At 35.0% G+C, this 24,252-nt stretch overlaps 1 protein-coding gene across 5 annotated transcripts in view; it reads left to right on the top strand.

Annotated features, from left to right (window-relative positions):
• Positions 1–15,601: 15,601 nt before the first annotated feature.
• GRID2 (glutamate ionotropic receptor delta type subunit 2) overlaps positions 15,602–24,252 on the top strand; it is a 1,449,748-nt gene continuing 1,441,097 nt past the window's right edge. For all 5 annotated transcript variants that reach the window (XM_079153230.1, XM_079153229.1, XM_079153231.1 and 2 more), the window contains exon 1: positions 15,602–16,095. In XM_079153230.1, coding sequence (XP_079009356.1) covers positions 16,008–16,095 — 88 coding nt within the window. In that variant the 5' untranslated portion in view covers positions 15,602–16,007. The remainder of the gene's footprint in view (positions 16,096–24,252) is intronic.

Genomic DNA, 24,252 nt, shown 5'->3' with positions numbered 1-24,252 from the left:
CTGTGAATTGAGCTAGTTTTATTTCTTCCTTTATAATCTCTGTACATTATATATCCTTGACTTCTTTTAATGGACAAATTAAGTCCTCCAGAATACCTTTGAATATAAGTAGGAAAAGCAGGTTTCTTTGCCTTTTTCTAGTGTTTGGGGGAAATATTCAGTCTTTGACTATCAAGTATGATTTTAGAAAGAGAATTTTTCTAAAGGTATCTTTGAGATAGTGAAGAAGTTCAAGTCATACTTGTGGAGAGTTTTTGTCATGAGTGGATGTTGATTCCTTTCAAAAGAAACCACCTACTAAAATGATCTTAAGTAGTTCCTCTTTCTTTTTTCATCTAATGTTATGGTGTGTTATACTGTTTGATTTTGAATGGTCAACTAGCTCTGCATTTCTTTGATAAAACCCACTTGGTTCTGATGCAAAATTATTTTTATCTGTTGCTAGATTGATTTGCTACTGTTTTAAGTCATGTTGTATGTATTTTCAAAAGGGATATTGGCTAGTGATCTATAGTTTTTCTATTCCCCTTATATCATTTTTGTTTGCTTTTGGTATTGGGATAATAGTGGCTTCATAAAATTTTGTGCAGAAGCATTCCCTACTTTTCTGCATCTTAGAATATTTATCAAGAATTTGTCTCACTTCTTAAATATTTGGTAGACTGTACCATCTGCTTCTGAGGTTTACTTTGTGGAAAGTTGAAGTATGAACTTGATTTCTATAATACATAGAAGTGACACAGGTTATGTATGACAGGAGGGACAACTTAAAATAAGTTTTCTTTTTAAACTGTCCATTGCATTTATCTTTAAGTCAAACATATTAAGTTTTCCATATATTCTGTTTTATTTTATATGTTAATTGATCTTTACTAATTTTCCACTGAGAATCTTGGCACTGGTAGTTTGTATCCTATTTCCTTATTTAGCAACATGGGTAGGAGATTATCAATTTTTTAAATGTCTTTGAAAGAAATAGATTTAATTTTCACTGATTTTATTCATCATTTTCTTTTTTAAAGTTTAGTATTTTTCCCTTGTGTTTATTATCCCCATTACTTTCCTGGTTATGATTTGATCTGTTCTTCTTTTTCTAATAACTTTATATGGAAATCTAGATTATTTTTAGTGTAATTCTCATTTTTAACATTCTTAGTCTTTTTCTAAGCATTATTTTATTATTGCTCCATAAATTTTGATATCTTCTCTCTTCATTTTTATACAATTCAAATATTTTATAATTTCCCTTGTGCTTTTTTTCTCTTTGATTCATAGTTTAGAAATGTTGTATTATTTCCAAATCTATTTAGATTTTACAGATATTATTATTATTATTTATATTATTATATATGGCAGTATTTGGTGAAATTTTTAGCATTATTTTTTTACAACAAAGTAATATCATATATAAATAAGTTTAATTTTATATCTTATCTTTGAATTTGGGTTTCTTTTGTTTCCTTTTATTTGATGGACTGTTGCTAGTTCTTCTAGTACTATCCTGAATAGAAATGACAAGAGTGGACATCTTTGTCTTGTGGCAGAACTTACAAAGCTTTCAGTTTTCCCTCACTGATTATGATATCATCTATAGACTTTTTCACAAATGGCCTTATGTTGAGAATATCCCTTTAGTATCTACTTCATTGAAATTTTTTATCACAAAAGAATGCCAAACCTGGTCAAATGCTCTTCCTGCTACTATTGACATGATCATATGATTTTTACCTGCTGTTCTGTTAACATGGTATATCCCAGAGTTTGTTTTACATAAGTTAAGCTAACCTTTAGTTCTAGGGATAAATCCCACTTGATGATAATGTGTGCTCTTTTATATTGTGCTGCTATTACTTTATTCAGGTTTTTGGGTATGTATGTTCATTAGAGATATTATCCTGTAGTTTTCTTTTCCTGTGTTTCTTTTTGCCAGTGTTGGTGTTAGGATGATGTTTCACTCATTAAATGGTTTTGAAAGGATTACCTACCTCTACTTTTATTATTTGGAAATTTAAGAAGGATTGTACAAGTTATTTGATATTTGCTGTAATTCAGACATTAACATTTCTACCCTGGGATTTTATTTTGGGAGAGGGTTTTGATAGCTATTTATGTGTAATTTCTCTGTTTAGAATTCCTGTTTTTCTTTCCCTCTTTTTTTTTCTTTTTTGGTACTAGGGATTGAACTGACAGGCACTCACCCACTGAACCACACCCCCAGCCCTTTTCATTTTTTATTATAAGCGGGCTTTCACTAAGTTGTTTAGGGTGGCAATAATTTGCTAAGGCTGGCTTTGAACTTGTGATCCTCCTGCCTCAGCCTCCCAAGTCACCTGTGATTACAGATGTGCACCTCCACTCTTGGCCTGGAATTTTACTTTTCTTGATTCAATCTTGTTAGTTTTCATATTTCTTAGAATTTATCTATCTTGTCTCAGTTATCCAATTTATTGGCATATAGTTATTTGTATCAGTTTCTTATGATTACTTTTATCTGTGATATCCATTGTAATATTTTCTCTTTAATTTTTTATTATATTAATTTGAGACTTTTATCCCTGTATTTTTAGTTTGTCCAGCTAAGAGTTATTGATTTTGTTTTTACAAAAACTTCATACTTTTGTCAATTTTTTTCTATATTTTGTCTATTCTATATTTGACTCATTTCTCCTTTCATACTTCTTATTTTATGTTTATAGATATTTTCAGGTGTAAAGTCAGATTATTTATTTGAGATCTTTTTCTTTTTTAAACTTTGGGCATTTACTGCTATAAATTTCTTTCTTTTGCTGTTTTTCCTGCATCTCATAAGTGTGTAATCAATATTATAGCATCTAAGTATTTTTAAAAAATACTGACAAATTTGAAAAGAGAAATTGATAGCAATACTGTGTTAGTCAGGTTTTTGTCACTGTAGCCAAAATGCCAGTCAAAAACAACTTGGAGGAAGAAAGATTTATTTTAGTTCATGATTTTCGAGATCTCAGTACATGGTTGACTGGCTCCACTACTTTAAGCCTGAGATAAAGCAGAATATCATGGTGGACGGGTGCAGCAAAAGAAAACTGTTCAGCTCATGGCCCCTGAGAATAAGAAGGAGGATGGGGGTTTGCTGGGGAGAAGATAAACACTTCCAGGCAGAACCCCCAATGATTCACTTCCTCCAACTGGGCCCTCCCACTGGATTGTCCATTCTGCTACCCATGGATTAGTCCATCAGCTAGATTAATCCAGTGATGAGGTCAGAACCCTCATGATCTAATCATTGCCTAAAATCCCATGTCTACACACATGAGATTTTCAGGGACATTCCAGATCACAATAACACATTTGCCACAAGGGACTTCAATCCCTTTGCTTTCAATAATAGATAAAACAGTCCAACAGAAAATTTATTAAAAAATGACAGACTTAAACAATACTGTGAACAAATGATCTTACACAAATTTATACAGAGTTTTTGACTTATACCTTAAGAGTACACATTATTCTTTTTTAAAAAATTTTTTTATTAAAATATTTTTTATTTGCACAGACACATTTTGATTCATTGTACACAAATGGGGTAAAACTTTTCCTTTCCTTGGTTGTACACAATGTAGACTCACACCATTCATGCAATCATACATATATATAGGGTGATACTGTCTGTTTCATTCTACTGTTTTTCCATCCCACCCTCTCCCACCCCTTTTTCCTCTACACCATCCTAAGTTCCTTCATTCTTCTCTTCCCCCCATCACCCCCATCATTATATAATGTCATGCACTTATCAGAGAAAACATTCAGCCTTTGGTTTTTTGGGCTTGGCATATTTCACTTAGCATGATATTTTCCAACTTCATCCATTTACCAGCAAATGCCATAATTTTATTCTTCTTTATGGCTGAGTAATATTCCATTGTGTATATATACCACAGTTTCTTTATCCATTTGTCAATTGAAGGGCATCTAGTTTGGTTCCACAATCTAGCTATTGTGAATTGAGCTGCTATGAACATTGATTTGACTGCATCACTGTAGTATACTGATTTTAATTCCTGAGGAGGAAATGAAAAACAATAATGTAGGTCAGCAAAAGGAGGAACTACCTTAAAGGAAAATTCATTCAAAGGAGAAACCAAGCCAAGTTAAAAACCAAAAATAAGCCCAAATGACTGGGAATACAAATTATATCTCAATAATAACACTGGAACGTTAATGGCCTAAACTCATCAATCAAAAGCATAGACTGGCAAAATGGGTTAAAAAGAAAGACCCAACAATATGCTGCCTTCAAGAGACTCATCTCATAGAAAAAGACATCCACAGACTAAAGATGAAAGAATGGGAAAAAACCTACCATGCGCACAGACTCAGTAAAAATGAGGGTTTCCATCCTTATTTCAGATAAAGTGGACTTCAAGCCAAAGTTAGTCAGAAGGGATAAAGAAGGACATTTCATACCGCTTAAGGGAACCATAAATCAGAAAGACATAACGATCGTAAGTATTTATGCCACATTATTCTCATGTGCACATAGAACATTTTTTCAGGAAAGGATACATCTTAGGTCACAAAACAATTCTCACACACTTAAGATCAAAATCATATGAAATATCTTTTCTAATTAATGAAACAAGAAATAAAGATAGTAGAAAAAATTTAAAATAAAGTACACATTTTTAAACAAGTACTGAACCAAAAAGAAAATATTTGAAAATATTTTCAGGTAAGAATAAACATACCAGAACTTATAGAATGAAAAAAAAAAAAAAGCCGTAGTAAAAGGGAAATTGATAGTAATAATATTTTTTCAGTGTATTTGAAGCCCTGTTGTCAGATTCATACAAAATTATGTTTGTTGTTTCTTTCTAAAGAACCAATCCTTTATCATCATGCAATCTTATTTATCACTGATAAACCTCCTTGTTCTAAACTCTACTTTCTCTAAGCAGTTACTTCAGCATTTATTTTTTTGACTAGTATTTGCATGATATATCTTTTTTCATTCTTCTGTTTTAACTTATTTATGTCTACATATTTGAAGTTGCTTTCTTATAGATGACATCAAGTTGGTTCTTGGCTTTTAATCTAATCTTACAAGTATGGCTTTTTAATTGAATATTTTGATCATTTATGTTTAATATAATTATCAATGTGATTAGATTTAAAATCTTTAAATGTTTTTTCTCTGTCATAGAAACTCACATAAATGACAGAGAAATGTTATTTTTCATTATCACATACATGTCCTTTCCTGATTTTTAAAGTATTTTTATTCTTGTACTAGTTTCTTTGTAGCATTTATTTGACAATACAATTTATTATTACTGTACTTACTGCTAAGTTATGAGCTACTAAATTGACAAGAATTTACTGATATAGGAAACACATTATGTGTAAGAAGGGTGTCAGGCAGGAATACTTTGATTAGCAAAAATAATTAAATGAAAAAACACAAATTACATAAATTTTTTCATTATTCTAGTCTATCTCCTCTTTTGAATTAGTTATTGTGTATACTTTAAAATTGTTTTATTGGGGGTTTTTCAGTTTTTAGTATGTATAACATGCATATTTAACTTGTCACAATGTACCTTGAGATATCTTACCACCTCATTTATAGTATAAATTTCTTACAAACTATGCTTTCATTCCCTTCCTCTTATCCTTTGTTATTTTTGGTTACATTTTCCTTCTACAGTGGTAATAAATCTTACAGTGCCTTGATATTCTTTTTATTTTAGAATTTATTCATCAGTTCTTTTTCTTAAAGATATTACAAAGGAGGAAAAGTTTTTCTTTTATATCCATTTTCTATTTTCCTATGGATGTTGCTTTACATTTCTTCCTAAAAACCCAAATCACCATGTTATCAAACATCTTCAACCTAAGGATCTACTTTTAAGATATCTCATCATGAAGGTACTCTAGTAATCAATTTGATTAGCATTTGTTTTCTTAAAACATTGAATTTCGCCTTTGTTTTTAGAAACCTTTTTTCTGAAATTTGAGTTCTAATGATCAGTTCATTTTATCATTTTGTGCTTAACAGATGTCTCCCCCTCATCTTTTGGCTTGCATAGTATTTGGTGAGACATGTGTTCTGATTCTTACCTTTGTTTCTATGTATACAATATTTCCTTTTTTCTCTGGTAGCTTTCAAGATTGTTTATTTTTGTTTTTATAGAAATTTAACTATGATTTTCTAGATAATTTTTTGTTTTTAAATTTTTTTTAAAAAGTGTGTGGTCAAAAACTCTTGTATAGAATTCTCTAAGTATTTTGGGCTTTAATTAAATTTGCAAATGTATCATCTATTCTCTAGTATTTTTTCTTCCATATTTGTTCCTTTATGAATCAAAATAAAAACATGTAGGCAATTTCATGTTGTCTCAGTTTTTATGTGATTTCCTTGGTATTTTTTTATTTACTCTTTCATTCTGGATAATTTTTATCATCCTACTTTTAAATTCACAAATTTCTTCCTCAGATATGTGAAACCTGGCAAAGTAATTCTTCATCTTGGATAGCATAATTTAGTATTCTTATTTTTTTTTTAATTTGCAGGAGTATTGATTTTACTCATTATGATAATTTTCATCTTTTTATTGAAATTCCCCATCTATTTATATATGTTCTTCACTTTACCTTTATGTTTTTCAATGTATTAAATCATAACTATTACAAAACCTCCATGATGCATACCTGTCATCTCAGCAGCTCTGGAAGCAGAGGCAGGACAATTATGAGTTTGAAGCCAGCCTCAGTAACTTAGTGAGATTCTGTCTCAAAAATGAAATATATATATATATATGTGTGTGTGTACACTTCTATTTATATAGAAATATATATATGTACACTTACATTTATATAGAAATATATATATAAAGGCTGGGACTGTGAGTCAGTGATTGAGTGCCCCTGGATTCAATCCCTGTTACCATAAAGATGAAGCATTTGACTGATAATTTCAATATCTGGGTAATTTCTCATCATTGCTTATGTTGATTGTTTTATGTTTGGACAATGACATTTTTCCTTGTAGTTATATTTGTCTTAATTATTGAATGAATGCTTAACACGGTGATAAAAAAGACAGTAAAATTTGAGATGAAGAGCATTTATAGCTGGAAATGAATAGAAATCTTTTTCTCTTAGGATGATAATAGTTGAGCTAGTTTGGAATTTTGATCTTGGTACCCTCATTCCCACACATGCAACTTCCTTCAATGGAGAGCTACTGAACCATGGGCGAGAACCATGTGTGACAGTAAGCCCTGTGGTGCCAGAGGCTATTCTCACTTTTTCTGCTCCATCCCCAGCTTTTAAGACTTGTGCAAGTACTAACTGAAAGTCTCTCTCCCCAGTCTTTCATCTTTAACAGTATTAGACTTCTATTGCTTGTTAAATAAGACTAAGTTCATGTTGAGTGCAGGGAGTTCTGGTGTGAGCTCATTCTCAGACATGTGAGCCTGTGTGTCAGGAATGAGGCTTGGTTATCATTCTTATCATTCTCCTATGCATGACAATCATGTTCAGACTTGTATTCCGGAAGATCTTAAACAGCAGATACATTTTTTTTTTGCTCCTCACTGCCTCTGGAAATGATATACCTTTTATGATCCTCCCTGGGGGGCAGACAACATGGATTCTTTAACTCTCCCCCAAATTGTGATCTTTACTTTGTTCTTTGAGTCAGGAAAGAAGGTTTGTTAATCTTCCCCAGAGGCTGATGAGTTTTGTCTCTACAGAAAGCATTGAATTTTTGCCTGGGTCCTAGGGAATAAGACAGATAGCTGCCCCTCCTTCCATAGTACAAAGCTTATTTCTTCCTACAGAGACAAGTTGAGTGAAGTGGACTGTATTTTGACACTGTTCTACCTCCATCATGCTTTATTACTGAAGTGTCCTTCCCTGCCATCATTCTTTCCCAGGAGCAACTAGTGAAGATCAATATGAGTCTATAATTGAGTGCAGGTCACCTTGTTCTGTGCTCTCAGGTATTCTAAACTTACGTTAGCCCATATTCAACCTTCAATAATTCATTAAAATTTCTGACTGATTCTTCCTATTTGCTTCTATGGAAGCCTCTTTACCCTCTATGCTCTGTCCTGGTTCTCTTTAAGGGTGCTTTCCACTCTTTGGAATTTAATTTATTTTGTCTCATCACCTCAGTTCTCTGATAGCTTCAAGGAAATTTACATTTTTATAGGTCATCCAGTATTTTCTCATTGTTAGGATAACAACAATGTTCTTTAGCTTTCTACACCCTAAGAAAAAGGAGAAATCTATATAGCATTCTAAAAGAAACATGTTTATAGCTGAGTGATATATTGTCCTCCATCATAAACTTTCAAAACAGAGATAGGAAATTCCTATTACAGCAAAACCTAGACTCTCCTCAGATATGTTCCACTAGCCTACAGATTTGTAATCAGGCTAATATAAACATCTACAAACAATATATGGAAAAAAAAAAAAAAAACATCTTTTTTTTTTTTAATTTAGAATACAGATTGCAAAAGTAACAGGATTTCATGATACACTCTATAAAGAAAGATTAGATGACAAAGTAAGTTTGGGATATTCCATGCTAAATACAAATTAATGATTTGCTTATTAGAGTAGTTCTTCCTGATTTTAATAGCTTTAATGTGCACTAAGGATATGCAAGAGGAGAAAAAAAATCTGTCTAGCATTCTGAAATCTTATCTGGCCACAAAACCCCTTTCTTTGAAAGAAGAAAGTGTTCCATAAAACCTGTATTAGTTAGTTTCTATCTCTACAGTGAAATATCTAAGGCAATTGACTGGTAGAGAAAAAAAGTTTTTTTCAGCTCACAGTTCTGTGGGTTGTAGTTCAAGACGAAGGGGCTCTATTCCTTTGTGCCCATTGCAGTACATAATAGTGTGAGTATCTGGCAGAACAAACTACTTGCCTCATTAGGCAGTGAATAGGAAGGAGAGAGTGGAGTCCCACAACTGGCTTCCAGAGCATGCCCCCAACGACCTACAGGTCTCCCACTATGCATCACCTCCTAAAGATTTGATCACTTATCAATAACCCAAACTTGGGGAACACTAACCACATTCCAAACAATAGAAATGCCCAATGTGGGAAATGCTGGCTTAGATTTTTCTGAAAACACTGTCATTTTAAAAATTTTAAAATATTGCCTCTTTTTCACAAGTTTGATGTCATATCTACTTCTTTGAGGTTCAACTCTCTCAGTGAAATAAAATAAATGTGATAAGCATCAAAGTGTAAAACATAGGATAGGAAATAAAATGGTTACAATGTCTACAATATAAATAATTTTATTATTAGTAAACTTTTGGTAATTCTATGAGATCTAACTTAAAATTTATTGCTTATTTGTTCGCCTTCCATTATTTTTAGTCATATATACCATATTGTAAATAGGTCAAGTGAAGTTTGGGTAGAGATTCCTATGTGGGCTTTGGTTTCTGATTTAATTTTATTGACATCTATTGAAAACTTTGTTCATCTTCTCTACACTGAACAGATAGCTCTACCTGTGCTGTAAGCTATAGGAATTAAAATCAGGTGAATAGTCTTATATATAGACCACTTTAATACCTCTGTAATCTGTTTATTTTAGAGCAAATTAAGATGATATTGTCGTTTGCTTCCATATTTTGAAATTTTCATTTTATATTTTCTTTAATTAGTTCACACACTAAATCATAGTCAATTAAACACCTAAATTCACCAGCAATTCATAGGGATGATGAGGTATAAGGAATTAATTTTCTTTAAATCATTACAGATTACTTACCTATGAAATAATGAAAGTAAATTTTTATGAAGTCTTATGTATTATCAAAATATTCTCCAAAGTCAATATACAGATGTATCTTAAATGACTGAGCACTGAAAAGATCAAGGCTTTGTTTCTGTATTTAGATTTTTCTTTTTATATATGTATATGGTATGACAAAATTCAATATATTTTAAACTGAAATGTGTGGTATATTATCTGAACCATACTCTACAAACTTACTTTGTAAGTGAGCCACTTATTTGTCTAGAGCTATTTTTCAAAAGAAACATCTCATTTTGTAGTAAAAGTAGTTAATTATGAGAAGATAATAAAATTTGATCTTTTTGTGAAACAAAACTATAACTGATATTCACTATAGTTGATATCATGCATTCCTTTGTTTTTTATTTAATCTGGTATACCACACCAGAGGGATCAATCACATAATTGACAGACACTTTTTTTTTTTAAGGGCAAGTACAATTACTTGCAAGATACATAAAATTTTTTTTGTGTGTGCATAAAACAAATAGTAAAATTAATCTTATTTTGAAGATATGATATGTACACCTCAGATTTGAATACTAAAATAATGTCCCAGTGTTCTATATACCCTCCAAAACATATTTGAGAGGCATATTGTTAAAAATTATCTGTTCATATTTACTTCTTAAGTAACTGACCAAATCAGACAAGGTGTAAATAAAAGACATTTTTTAAGAGACTCATAAAAGAAACTTATTATTCTCTGTGAAGGTTTTAGAAGACATAAAATTGCAGAAAATTAAGTAATATAAACAAAAATTAGTTAAAATAATAAGCTTGCCTCAGTTTAGCCATTTGATTAGTATGAGTTAACAATGCTCTAGTAAACTCTTAAGTATTGAGACATTCAAAGGTAAGCTGATTAAATCTACATCAAGCATGGCTGCCATCTTGTGGGGACAGGATATAATGTAATGAGGGGCCAATCTCAACAAGTGCCCCTTTTGGGTTTCAAGTCATGATTTGACTTTCCATCAACCAATTGCTTTATGCTTATTAATATTCTCATGAAATGGCACACAAAATTCACACTGATGAGGCAAGTGAAAGAGACCTACCAATGCATATGAATTTCTGCTCCTAAAATTTCAAAATCATGGCTTATGTGTGAATAGTGAAACAGCTTTGAAATTCAAAGTTTTCACTTGAATTAACTTTAATAATAGATACATTTGTAAAACACTCATATATTCCAATCAATTCTGTTGCAAAATTTGGTTAGAATTTACATCTCATTCTGTTAGAGGAAAACATATTTTCTGACAGGGCAGTCTCACAGATTTAGGGAAAGCTTTGAAAATAAAGAAGAGATTAAGAGCTAAATTTAGAAGTAAAGAAGGAAGTAACAAAGGAAGGAAAGAAGGAAGAAAGGAAGAAAGAAAGGCAGGTAAGAAAGGAAGGAAAGAAATATTGTACTAGTGTGACAGACAAAATAATTTGACAAAGTATAAAGGAGTTGACCTGAGAAAAATAAGGACAAAGTATAACCAATGTTAGTCTTTCTTATAGGAATACATGATTTAATGATTTTCTTGAAGCTTATTTGAAAGTTAAAAAAAAAATCACATTTTCTGTTTTTGCCTTCCAACAAATATTTCCTCATTGTCTTTTAGGAAAACAAGGCATTGCATAACAGAGCTCCTAACCCTCCACTGAGCTCTGAACTTCTATCAGCTGCTAAGTACAAAAAAGTTTCCCTTTCAGCCCCTCAACCAAACAGAATTTACGCTTTCCACTTCCACAAATGTATATTTCAATTATAACTTCACAGTCCTTTACTACAGCTACCTGCACCTACAGATGGTTAGTCACTGCCCTCTTTCAGCCTTTTTTTCATGCTTCTGGTAAAGTTACTATTACTTAGAATCTTTGATATGGCTAGCCAGGTTTATAATGTTAATGATACAGTTATAGAGAATTAGAAATAATGATCAGAGTACATTCTCGCTTTTTCTGTGATATTATTTGAACACTAACTTCTCACCTGAAGTTTGAAGTAGGTACTCATAATAATCTTGTTTCATTGTAAAACAAGATCTTGATTGAGTCAATGAAATATTATTGGAGAGTTTATTTTTAAATTGACTAATCTAGGTTGATTTACTGCTGTTATAATCGTGAACAGCTGATTTTTTTAAATTTAGGCATTGGTATTCTTAATTTTTTTTCAGGTAAAAATTAGAGAATTATACATTTCACGGGTTTCCATTGCCTTGCTTTCTTTCCACTATTATAGGCTATTGAAGGAGCTGCACTCTCACTCACCCCAACAAGGCAAATTAATATTTCTCTGAAATTCTGTTTTTATAGGAAAAATATTTTTCTACTTTGCATCTTAAAGCTATTCAGATTATCTACCATTTGTTTACATTGCTGACATGCATATCACAATTAATGCCTGAATGAAGTGACAGTCTCCACTTTGAAAAATAATTCATAAAACATGGTTCACTTTCATTTTTATTCCAAAAAGTTAAGCACATTTTAGAAAACTTTAGTGAATGAAGACTACTTTCAAAAAGTGTGAATTTCAGTCAGATGCATTGACCATTTTCATATGATAAGTTATCTTTGAATTAAAGCTAAGCAACCATAATGAGACCAATAGATAGCCTTCATTAAAAAGCCTATTTAATAAACACAACCAGTGAATGGGTTATTTTCTTTCTCCTTCTGGATCTTGGCATCTAACTTACACATTATAAATCTTTGTTTCTAGCTAATTAATATATCACAATACATGCAACTTCCTAAAATAGTAGAAAATATAGTTAATACATTATTAAAATCTGTTTAAACTTGTATTTCATAAAACACCATTAATTAGGACTCAATGGATATAGAAATTATTTGGTAATTAGTGAAAAGATTGTTATTTTAAAATTGAAAATCAATAAGCTGATGTTGCATTTTAATTTTGCACTACATTGTCTTTCTTTTGGAAAGCTTCAATTCCTAGTTCAACTATCTTTTCTAATTGACATTTTGCCCATTTTAAGTAATTGTCATACCTCACAATTTTTTTCTTTTGTGGTATGTCACCCAATTCCTTTAAATATTTGAGTATTAGAACAGTGGCTCTGAAAAATGGCTATACATTTGAGTCACTTACAGAGATTTTGGAATATACACATTATATTTTGGGTGCTAAACCCCAGAGATTCTGGAAATAGCCCTAAGTGATTCCTTTGAAAAAATTCCAAGATTATTTGCAAGGGAAGTTAGGGTACAAGCACATTAAATTGGAGGATTTGGGAATTATGAGAATGCTATACTTATAGTTCATGAAAACAGAGTTTCCAAGAGATGAGGTTGTATGAACATAACTACATTTGGTTATCGCCAGGATTGAGCTAGTTATTGTTTTGAAGTTCCATCTAGCTCCAAGATTTAAGTTATTACAGTGTTCTTTCCATGTTAAATGGTCATTTAATAATTTTTTCTTGATAGAATACACAGGGAGTCATCAATTTTTAAAATGCCCCTGTGAATAGTATGATAGAAGCAAGTTATGGGGAGATACATCCATTCTTTTAATTCCTTGTCTGTATCAACAAAGTATAATTCATTAAAGTGCATTAGAACCCTTTAGACAGCAAATGGCCTCAATAACAATACAAATATAATCAATAACGACTCTATGTGTACTAATGTAAAGGAAAAAAAGATAAAGGAATGAGGAAAATTGGGAGAAACAGAGATGGCTCCTTAGAAGCACTGGTTTGTTCCAGAATTAGAAGGGAAGTAAAATTCACATCAACAAAGGGGTTGTCTGTAAAATGCTGTACTGAATAACATGTGCATAAGCTATGGTCCTTGCACTTAGGCATTGATGATCTAATTCCTAAGCAGTTTTGTTTACTTCTAATGCAATATGAGATCATAGAAGATGGAGAGATTTATACTACACTAAAGGTTGAGGGGGCTGGGGATGTAACTCAGTGGTAAAGCACCTGACTAACATGAGCAAAGCCCTGGGTTCAATGCCCATCATGGCAAAAAACAAACCAAACAAAAACAAAGGACTGTACACCACTGCAGGGGCAAAGAATTTAAACTAGCCTTTTAGGTGGTAAAGGTAAATGGTTGGCTAGATGAATATTTGCCTTCCAAGAAGATCTGCTTACATTAGTAGCAAATGACAGCACGACATAATCTGGAATATTCAGGAAAAATATTCAGGATGAATGAATAGTACTTCGCAGAGGGGAGAACATACAATTGATTTTAGAGAATGTTGACCCAACTCACCAGGTTAGAGAGAAGGGCTCAAATGAGAGAATAAGAGGTTTGCCAAACTTGAGGAAAGGGAGGGCTCTGAAAGTCTGTTTGACATCTATACATCCAAAGTAACAACATTCCCAGGGGATTGCATTTACAATTGAAACAATATTAGGACCATTAATAACTCAATTAGTCAGTTGATTGTGTTACTAAATCTTTGGTCTGCAATAAGGTTAGCTTGATATAAGTTAATTATTCGAAGAAAGGTAGTCACAGTAATCAGGATTTTATGATAAGAAATAAGCTGGTTGAAGATCCTTTCAGTAGAGGCTGGAAGGCTGTCATTCAGTACTTCCTCAGCTCTTCCTGTGGAAGACAACCAACTTCCCCATTCTGAATTTATCTGCATAGGTTATTAAGCTACTCAACGCAATATTTTGACCAAATGTTTCACTGAAGCAGTTATTCCTGTTTTTATTACATTATTCTATTTCTTTTTAAATTTCAAGCATTTCTATTCTGATAGAGGAGGTCTATCTACAGAATAATTTCAGGATTCTTTCTGTATCCCGATTGCCTAAAAAGAAAAATACCCTGGAGACGGGGTTTAAGGGTGTAGGAAGGATCACTGTATAAAAGGCAATTAGCACGTTCTCTCCTTTCTATAACTTTATAATTGAAATCTCATTAAAAGCTTTCTAGGTCTCTTTTTCCCTAAGTGACCAGGTGTCCCTAATTTGTTTTCAACCAATGTGTCTGATTCCAGGCAAAGACTAGAAAAGTCTGATACCTGTTGGAGAATAGCAAGGTTAAATAAGTAGGGTGGCTTTTTTAGGTTACTTTTAACCTTGTACAAGAAAAAAAAAAAAAAAAAAGATGCAAAAAAAAGCCTTCAACGTTTTTTCTCTTCCAGTCCTGCCTTTTTCTCAGTCCCGGTTGAAGATTCCAAGGGAAATGAGAGCACTATTTTGTTTCTCCCTTGTATTGCAGATAGGGGGAGGAGGTGGTTATTAGAGAGAAGCTCTTCCTCTCTTGGTTTCCCCCTCTCTCTGCCTGACAGCACCGCTCTCTCGCGGGCTCGCTCCTTCTCCTAGGTGATCCATTTCTAGGCAACGTGGGGCTGGTGCTGAAGCTGCCAGGCTCGCTCCTTGCTTCCTGCATCCCGCAGGCGAACCGCTTCAAAAGCATCCTGCAGCCCGCGGCGGCTTCCCTCCGCCGGCCTGGCCCCACTGCTCGCGCCTGGCGCAACTCCCCCGCCACCGCGCCCGAGCGAACCGGCTCCCCGGGCCCGCCTCGCTGAGCTCTGCTCCCCGCCTCGCGCAGAAAGGGGATTTTCTCTGCATTACTATCTGCATTACCTTGAAGTTCACTTTTTCTACCCCTCTTGGAGAGGGCTTTTTTCCCCTCCCTGCTGGAATCTGGCTGCTCCGGTTGGAATCTCCTAATCTTCCCTTCCCACTTAGATTTTGGCAGCGAAGACAAGTGATTCTCTGCGGGCCATAGGGGCGGGGTGGGGGGGCTTTTTGGCTGGGGGAGGGGGCGGGGAGGGGGCACATCCGGCGTGAGGGGGGTGTTGGAAGTTGCGGCGGAGCTGGGACCGGAGACCCGCGGCCCCCGCGCAGCGATGGGGATGGTCTGAGCTCCAGCCTCTCCCCCTGCCCGAGAGCAGCCGAGGCTGGATACATTTTTAAAAAGCCAAACTGCAAACAACTCTGGCGATGCCAAAATTCCCCTCCAAGTGACACGGCTTTGCGAAGGAGGTTTCCTCAAGCTGGGCTCTTTCTCTCATTCCCTCTGCCTTCCTCAGCGACGATAAAAGGCTTCTCTCTGGCAATAGGAATTTAGAAAAAAAAAGAGAAAGCTGCGCTAAACTCGATCGTGACCTCAAACTCTTTGGACTGTTTTTATTTTTTTTTAAATATATATATACTGGAAGACAATCCATCCTCAAAGAGAATCGGCATAGGAGGAGATGGAAGTTTTCCCCTTGCTCTTGGTTTTGTCCGTCTGTTGGTCTCGAACCTGGGACTCGGCGAATGCGGATTCGATCATTCACATCGGTAAGAAAGGGTTGGTGCTGTTCGTGGATACTTTTACTGTTTCCGTTCGCAGATGTTTCCCCTTTGCTTCCTACTCTCCGCCCTCTGAGTGGCTTGTTGGAGGTGGCTTCAGTCCATTTCCCCTTCCCGCTACCCTTCCCTCACACTTGTTCAGTTTTCTGGAAGGATGTGGATGCTGGAACCTTGACTTGTGCTGTTGTTTCGCGGTGAACTGTGGAGTGTGGGCTGAATGCGTGGGGGTCTCCAATTGACCTCAGTGTGCTGTGCGTGTGTGCTGGGGAGTGCAGGGGCTTCTAAGTGTGTGTGGGGAAAGGAAGTTTAATTGACTCTACCTTCCATATTTTCCCCGGATGTACATTTGCTCCATTTAGAAAAATATTATCTTTGGGGAGCACAGGAGGTGTCACCTGTGAGGCGATAAGAACGGGGGTAGGGGGTGAGGGGAGCTCCCTTCAGATCGAACAGGTGGTTTTGCAACGTGAGCCGACTGAGTTCGCCGCAGCGTAGTGCGATGGTGACGGGGTGCCTGACGCGCCCCCAGCCTCCCTCTTTGCTTGGCTTTCCGGTCCTCGCGCGGAGTCGCCGAGGCGGTGGCAGGAGGGGCTGGCGGCAGTGCAGCGGCGGACTGAGAGCCCTGCGCCTCTTCGCCTTGTACACGCTCTCCCAGCCTTGCGCGGCGGCGAAACTGGCCCCTGGGCGCTTGGGAAACGCGGGAAGCAAACGCGCGCAGGCCGCTTTCGTGGGCTCGCGCGTAGATACCCGCCTCGTCGCGGCTCCCAGTCAGCTCCGAGTTGCGGCGCAAGGCGGGGAGCAGAGGCGCTTGGGCTAAGGCTGGGCGCCCAGACTGGGAGGACTGCCGCGCCGCCTCGACAGGCTCGTGGCCCCACCTATTGGCAACCAGACGGGCCAGGACTAGCGGCGGCGGGCAGGCGGGGGCGGGTGGGGGCTGCACGTCATTATCATGCACAGCGCTCGCAGCTTCAGGCTCCAACTCTTCTCACTTGCTAATCCGTGAGAGCTCAGTGGAGACGAGCTCTTGCAGCCTTTTCTGCGTTAATGCGACGATTTCCTTTTCGGAAATTCGCCTCCCGGGGCAAGCAAGGTTCGTTTGCTGGGCTGCAGTGAGGCCCCTCTTGGGGAATTTTTCTGGGCACAGGACTTTTATCTACCCACACGGCTTGGTATTTTTCAAATCGAGGCGACAGATGGGTCACAGCTTCTTCCCTTTCGGTCCCCCTGCCCCTCCGCCGAGCACCACATACGCGCGCGCGCGCGCGCGCACACACACACACACACACACACACACACACACACGCACGTATGGTAGGAGAACCTGTTTCAGGTGGAGGTTGTGCTCTCCCAAGCAAGGGACTCGTGCCTGGTGTGCGTGCCCGGAGCGGGCAGACCCTCAGCTCCAGGGGGCTCCCTGTCTTGGTCTCAGAGGCTATCTTTGCAAACATGTCTACCATTCTGTGTCATTTATAGCAATGGGATTGTGTATATCTCTGTGCAAGGGGTAATGAGGTCAGGATTCAGAAAACCTTGCACTTGTACATTAAGTAAATTGAGCCTTAGATAACTTACCTGCTGGATTCCGTTTTGCCTGGGAGCTAACAGTGCCTGAGGGTCCAGAACTTCACAGGGAGAAATTATTATCTCAGTGAGGGTGTCAATAATGTTCTGATAAGTGTTCAGAAATGAACCTGCTCTTAAGAAAGGGAAATATATTTATATCTAGTTGTAAATGACCGGAGCAGGAATGAAGGTATATAATCATTATACCTTTTATGTTCATTTTATGATAAAGGGTTTCTGACTTATGCTTCTTATCTCTCAGAAGGAAAATGCTTATTTTATTGCTTGTTCCGTGGTGTACATGATAAATTATTTACAAACACCTACAGCTCTTGCTATTCTTTACTAGATATATACTGTTTTGCAGTGTATTTTGGGCATTTCTTTTAAAATAGCACATATGTCATTTTTTTCCTTTGCATATTGTTGGTCAGTGTGACATGACTGACTGACTTATAAACAGAATATTAAAAAGTAACTGAGTAGAAATTACAGGTTTCCTTAGAAATCTGGTTGTATGCATTAACTGTGCACATCCTACTAAAAGATATAGTTAACTTCTCGATTAATTTGACTTGAATGCGGTCAGTACGTTTAGACAAAAGAATTCATTTCTTTTATAGACTCCCTAGTATTGCAATGAATCTAACAGATTGTTTCAAAAGTTTTATACCTTTTATAATATGCTGAAAGGTGGTTAATTTGTGTTTCAGAGGTTAAATGCTCTACCTTCCTCCACCCTTACTTTCAGCAAAAATATGAAAAATTAAAAACTGAATGTTGATATTAAAACTCTAAGTCACCAGTTAACATGCATTGGATCACTTAGCTGAATAGGATAAGAGAATTTTCTTTGGAGGTGATTGCTTTCATTTAAATACTTAATGGGAAATATGATTATGGGGAAACGTATTAGTTCAGGACTAAAGGGATAAAAGTGCTGAAACTGTAGGGAAAGGAACTATTTCAATTATAGAGATATAAGGAGTTATATAGAAAGGAAAGGCTTTCCCAGCTTCCTGTGATGTGTTCATGCAGAAAGTAGCTGCAATAGGTAGTTCAGGCAAACTGGCAAGATAAAAAGACACTGCTGTAATAGGTTCTTAAAATATTGAATCCTTTTGGTTATGGGACCAGATTTTAGGCATCATAATTCTCACCTTTGTTCTCTTTGGTGTTTCTTCATGTAAGTAGTTTAATAAAGTTAATGACGTAGTTTAAACACAGGAGCTCACTGTAATGATGAACTGTAAAGGTTAAATTGGAACGATTGAAATGAAAATTTTTATTTCACTCAAAATGCATAATATTGCAATTATTTTGAGTTTCTGTTAATCATATTTGAGAGATGTTTAATAGTTGCATATACTTGCTCAATACATATGCACACACTGCATATATAAATAGTGTTTTGAAATGAATTGCCTCTATTGTGGTCTTCTTTGCCCTGATAAAAGAAAGGTCTTTAGACATATAAACTATGCAATTTTGAATTATGCTTCTACTTTGAGTCTGTGCATTGATTGAGTAATTTCATCAGACCCACATTACTTGATTGCTTAGAAGTTTCCTAATGATCTGCATGCTGTAGGAAGAACCAAAAAGTCGTGAGTGGAATGGCAATGATATGGTGTTTTATGAGGCTATTCAGAAGTCGCTCTGATTTATGTAGCTAGAAAGCTCCCAAGTCTTTGAGATTAGCCACGCTGACTGCTATTTTCTTCATACATCAGTCGTCCCACACTTTTTACTCCCTAAATACAACAGGAGTTTTGAGTACTGTTTTAATTAAGCAGGGATTAGGTGGCATTTCCAGTCAACTGCACAGTTTGTGTTTTGCTTCATATCTAATATGGAGGATCTCATGTTTTAACAGTTTAATACATATGCTTATTTCTTTATCTGGTTTCTGTGCTCACAGAACTGATTGTAAATTAGCTATCCTCAGTTATATATCTCTACAAGGGAACATTCAAGTACTGTACTTATTCATACATTACACAAATCACTGACATAGTTTGGTTGTTATCAATCATGGTAAAATACCTTATGTCAACGGGGAGTAGAACAGAAGCATTTATTCATGATTTTTCATAAGCAGATGACACTTTATCCTCTGAGATAATAATCATCAACTCTGACATTATGAGAGGTCTAAGACAATTCATGGAATATTTGAGAACCTCAAACAATTCGCCTAATATTTCCATCAGGAGAATGTTGAAATTATAGTACAAAATTGGGTGAGTAAAATATGTCAACATGTTCAAAAATAATAATAGATGGTAAATTTAAGCATGGGTTTTCCTTAATTTTAAATAGAGTACTATTTTATCCAACACAGAATATAAACATTTGCAGAAGATATTCTGTGTCTTACCAAGATTTTTCCTTTTCAATTTGTAAATGATTTGCACTAGTTAATGATAACCCCATGATTCACCAGGGACTCTTTGCAATGTATATCCCAATGGCTTTTTTATTCTTTTGCTACATAGAGTAGCTTTTGCTTCCTATCTTCTGGATAAATACTGTAAACTTCTAGAAGATATTAATACACATACTTTGCTATTGTTCATTTTTATATCATTAATAGAGTTATTAGAAGCACATTTCAGGTGTGCATTGTTAGACAATGTTATTATCAATCAGAAATATCAACTATGGCACAACACAGCCATTTCACTAAGGATCTTTGCTTTCAACTCCAGGTGAAATCCAATAAACATCCACTAAATATCTCCTATAAATTTTAATTCAAATATGAATAAAAATCAAGGTGATTAACTTTTGATTCACCCTCAAATAGAAACAAGTTGAAATTTTCAGAGCAATAGAAGATGCATTTCATTCGATTCAGGTCTCTAATGCTTATTTTATCATACTATAAGTTTATCTTAATGGAATATGATAATTTAAAAATCATACTTGATATAGTACGGAAGTTTTTCTTTTTTCCTCCACTCACATATATGACTTTTTAAAAGAAAGTCATTCTCATTTCTCTTGGATTGTGATCACATTTCAGATGATAGCTTGTAGATCAGTAGCAACAAATGCAATGTTTATTAAAAAATACATTTATGGCCTATAAAGATAGGTTTGCCATTAGGTGTCACTGCATTCTGAGCTGTACCTTTGTTTTCCTACTTGAAAACCTAATGGAATATTTTTTAAATTTTCACAAAAACATGCCATTTAATGAGGTTTGTGATGCAGTGAAATCCAAGTGGTTTTTATTTTCAAATTAGAAAGAATAATATTACCCCTATCTCTTACTCTTGGAAGAATTTTATTTTCAAACACATTAACACCTATTACTTTCTAGATAAACTAGATTGCCAAAGTGATGTAATTTTTTCCTCAGATTTAAAATAGAACAGAAACATATAATTAAACTAATACTTATTTTCTGTGAAAGTAAAGATACCAGGAAGGATGCAAGTATGACTAATAGTGTTGTTTAAACAGAAATTAGTGAATAGTTTGTTGACATTTTCTAACTGGGTGGTTCTACTTACCTATGAGATACCTGGAGTTCCAAACTGATTGATGTTGGTGACTTGAAACATATATACAAATGGAGCTGAAATAAAACATCTACCTGGACACAAAAAGGATATATCCAGACATGCCAAACATTGAGTTTTGTGAATAATCAATCATATATGTTTTCACATGACTTTTGCCTGTTAAAATTATTTTTTAGGTATTGTATCAGTTCACTGCACAGACATCACCACTACCACCACCATTACCCTGACCATAGGGTTTATTCAGTCATATGAAACAGGAGTCTATTATTACTTAGTAATTTCTCTGTTTAATTTTTTAAAAAGAACAGATTTCCTTCTAGCATATCCCATTATAAGAATAATGGAAGATGCAATTTAAGCCACCTTTTAATTGGATAATTTAGTTTCAACATTAGCAAAATCATATAGAGGATGTAAAACATTAGCAAAATCATATAGAGGATGTTAAATGAATGAACAATTTGTCTTATGTTAGACTGTTCTGTTTCAAACTTAATTGATAATTAGTAGATGGAAAATGAGTTATAAGAAATTTGGAGTAAAATTAAGTAATCAGGTGGATGTCTAAAGAACAAAGAAAAACACTAAAGTAATACCAGGATTGATTAAGGACTTTGTGCATTCCAGTCATTTACATTGATGAAATTTAGTCTTTGGGTATGGACACAAATTTCAGGTACATGTGAAAAACAGGTAGAATATTAGAATATTTTAAAAATGTGATCTGAGTTCAAATCTAGAAAAGTTGATACTAAATTCCAATGTTATAAATAGCTAATTGAAAAATATCGAAAATTTAATTTCTTTAGTCTAATTTTTATCAATTCTAAAACAAGATTTAGACTAATTTTCATTTAAGCTCCCAAATGATATGAGCTAAAATGAAGAAAAATTTCTATATTTGAGGACTACCAGAAAGAAATTGGAGAAGGGATACCATCAATGTGATTCATTAACACTAAGGTATTATATACAGTGCTACCCCTATAACACACCACAAACTCATTAAGGCTGTCTGGGGCAGCCTTATGTAGTCTTATGTTATAATCAGCACCTTCTATGCCAGCCTGCAGAATTTACAAACTGGAAGTACACTAGGAATATTAGCATAAGCTTGATATCACTCAAACATGCAGATTATAAAGAAATAATTGATTAGAATTCTTTAGTGTGTTGGCTTCCTGCTCCACATTTTTCTACTATTACTATTCACCAAGTAATCATAAACATGAACCTGAGGCTGGTTCATTCATGGGAAGCTTCCTAAGTAGATGGAAGAAAACCTGGAAGTGCACATCAGAAACTGAGCAACTAGAAGGGTCCCTGTGTGTTAAAAATGCTTAAATTACTCCTTAATCAGATCCCTTATTTACAAATATTTTTATTTATGAAATCAATTTTATTGAAATAGCAATTTTTATCCTTTATTCATAGCAAAATAACTCAAAAGTATTATTTTAAAAATGATCTTTTTTTTTCTGCTCTAAGTACCTTATTTTGTCTAAGTAACCTTATTTGCTTCATTATCAAAATTATGATTTTAGAAGTTAATATTGCTAAAACTACAGTTGAATATAGGCACTACTACCAACATGCAGTATGTGTGCTTATTGAGAGAAAGCTCTTTCACTCAGCAAACATTTATTGTGAAACCACCCTTCATTTAATACTTCTTTTAGTTCCTAGAATTAAAATGTTAAAAAAGCAAGCTTCTATTTTCAGGAGGGTGTCCATGAGAAAATCATAAAATGAGTGATATAATGTTGGGTTGTGATAAATACTACCAAGAAAAATGAGGGATTGATGAGTGATGAAATATGCTGTTTTGGATAGGGTGCTGGTAAGGGCTCTCTGAGGAGGTGGTCTTAGGAGAAGAGACTTGATTCAAAGAAAAGGAGTAGGCCTTGAGGATATCTGATGAAGAGGGATTTTAGGGAGAGGACATTGCAAGGGCAATGGCAATGAGACAAGACACTTAGGAATCAGCTTAATTTGTTTAGAGAACATTTGAAAGCCAATCTGAGTACAATTTAATGAGCAAAGCAGGAAGTAGAAGGAAATGAGGTCTGAGAGGCAACTAGGGCAGATCCTGTAGGGACTTACAAGTCATGATGTATCTAGATTTTTAAGGTAGGTATGGGTTGAGATCAAGTGCATGGTATGAAATGGCTTGTATTTTAGAAAGATAGCCTCCATTTGGGTGATCTAGATGGAGTAAAAATACTTTGAAAGCAAATTCTAGTTGGTAACTCAACCAGAAATGCTGCTGTCAGACTGTATATAATTTAAAATTAGAAGAAACAAATTTTCTCATGGATTGTTTGGGGTAGAAATCCATAGGAAGGAAAGAGAATTCTAAGACCTTTTTTTCTCCAAGCAAGTGGGTAAAAGACCTTAGTGTTAATTCAAAGTGGGACTATGAGGATATGAGCAAGTTAAAGAGGAAGTGAGCAGCTCAAAGTGTATATGTATGAAAATTGAGCCTTGACTACCAGGTTTGACCTGTCTTGGAAAAAAGTGTTCTTAGTAAGCTGGAAGTGACAAAAATAATGATTGGAGAGGATTTCGAGATTTAATGGAGTATAAGGAGTACTGTTAGTTTTGCCATAATGGAAGAAAGGGAGCAGGGGCAATGGTGAACAGGAAGGGCAGAATTGCTTCCTTAAGGTGGGAGTTCTGTTAATATGGTAATTTTTTTAAGTTTCAATCATAAGAGAATTATCAGTAAGAGGATTTGAAAATAAGATACCTCTTTATCTGCAAACTTACTTGATTCCCTGAGTTTGGATAGCGTGGGTTTGAATAGTGATGAACTTGGTTCTTTAAATCTTGGATCTAGTGATACCAGGCCAAAGCCACTGGAATTAGCTTGAGGAGTCTCCAAATGCTCTCTGAAACACACTCAGCTAATTGTTCTACTGTTTTACTTCATGTAGTTTCCCAGATTACCATTCAACTTTAATGGAAATTTCTTTCCTGCAATTATGAGTGGATTATGTGTTAAGGTATATTGATATACCAGTACAAATAGAATAAATATTTTGTT

The sequence above is a fragment of the Sciurus vulgaris genome, assembly GCF_902686455.1.
Source record: "Sciurus vulgaris genome assembly, chromosome: 9".
Lineage (NCBI taxonomy): Eukaryota > Metazoa > Chordata > Mammalia > Rodentia > Sciuridae > Sciurus > Sciurus vulgaris.
Note: the sequence above shows the minus strand (reverse complement) of the source record. Positions and strands in the feature narration are given on the sequence as shown.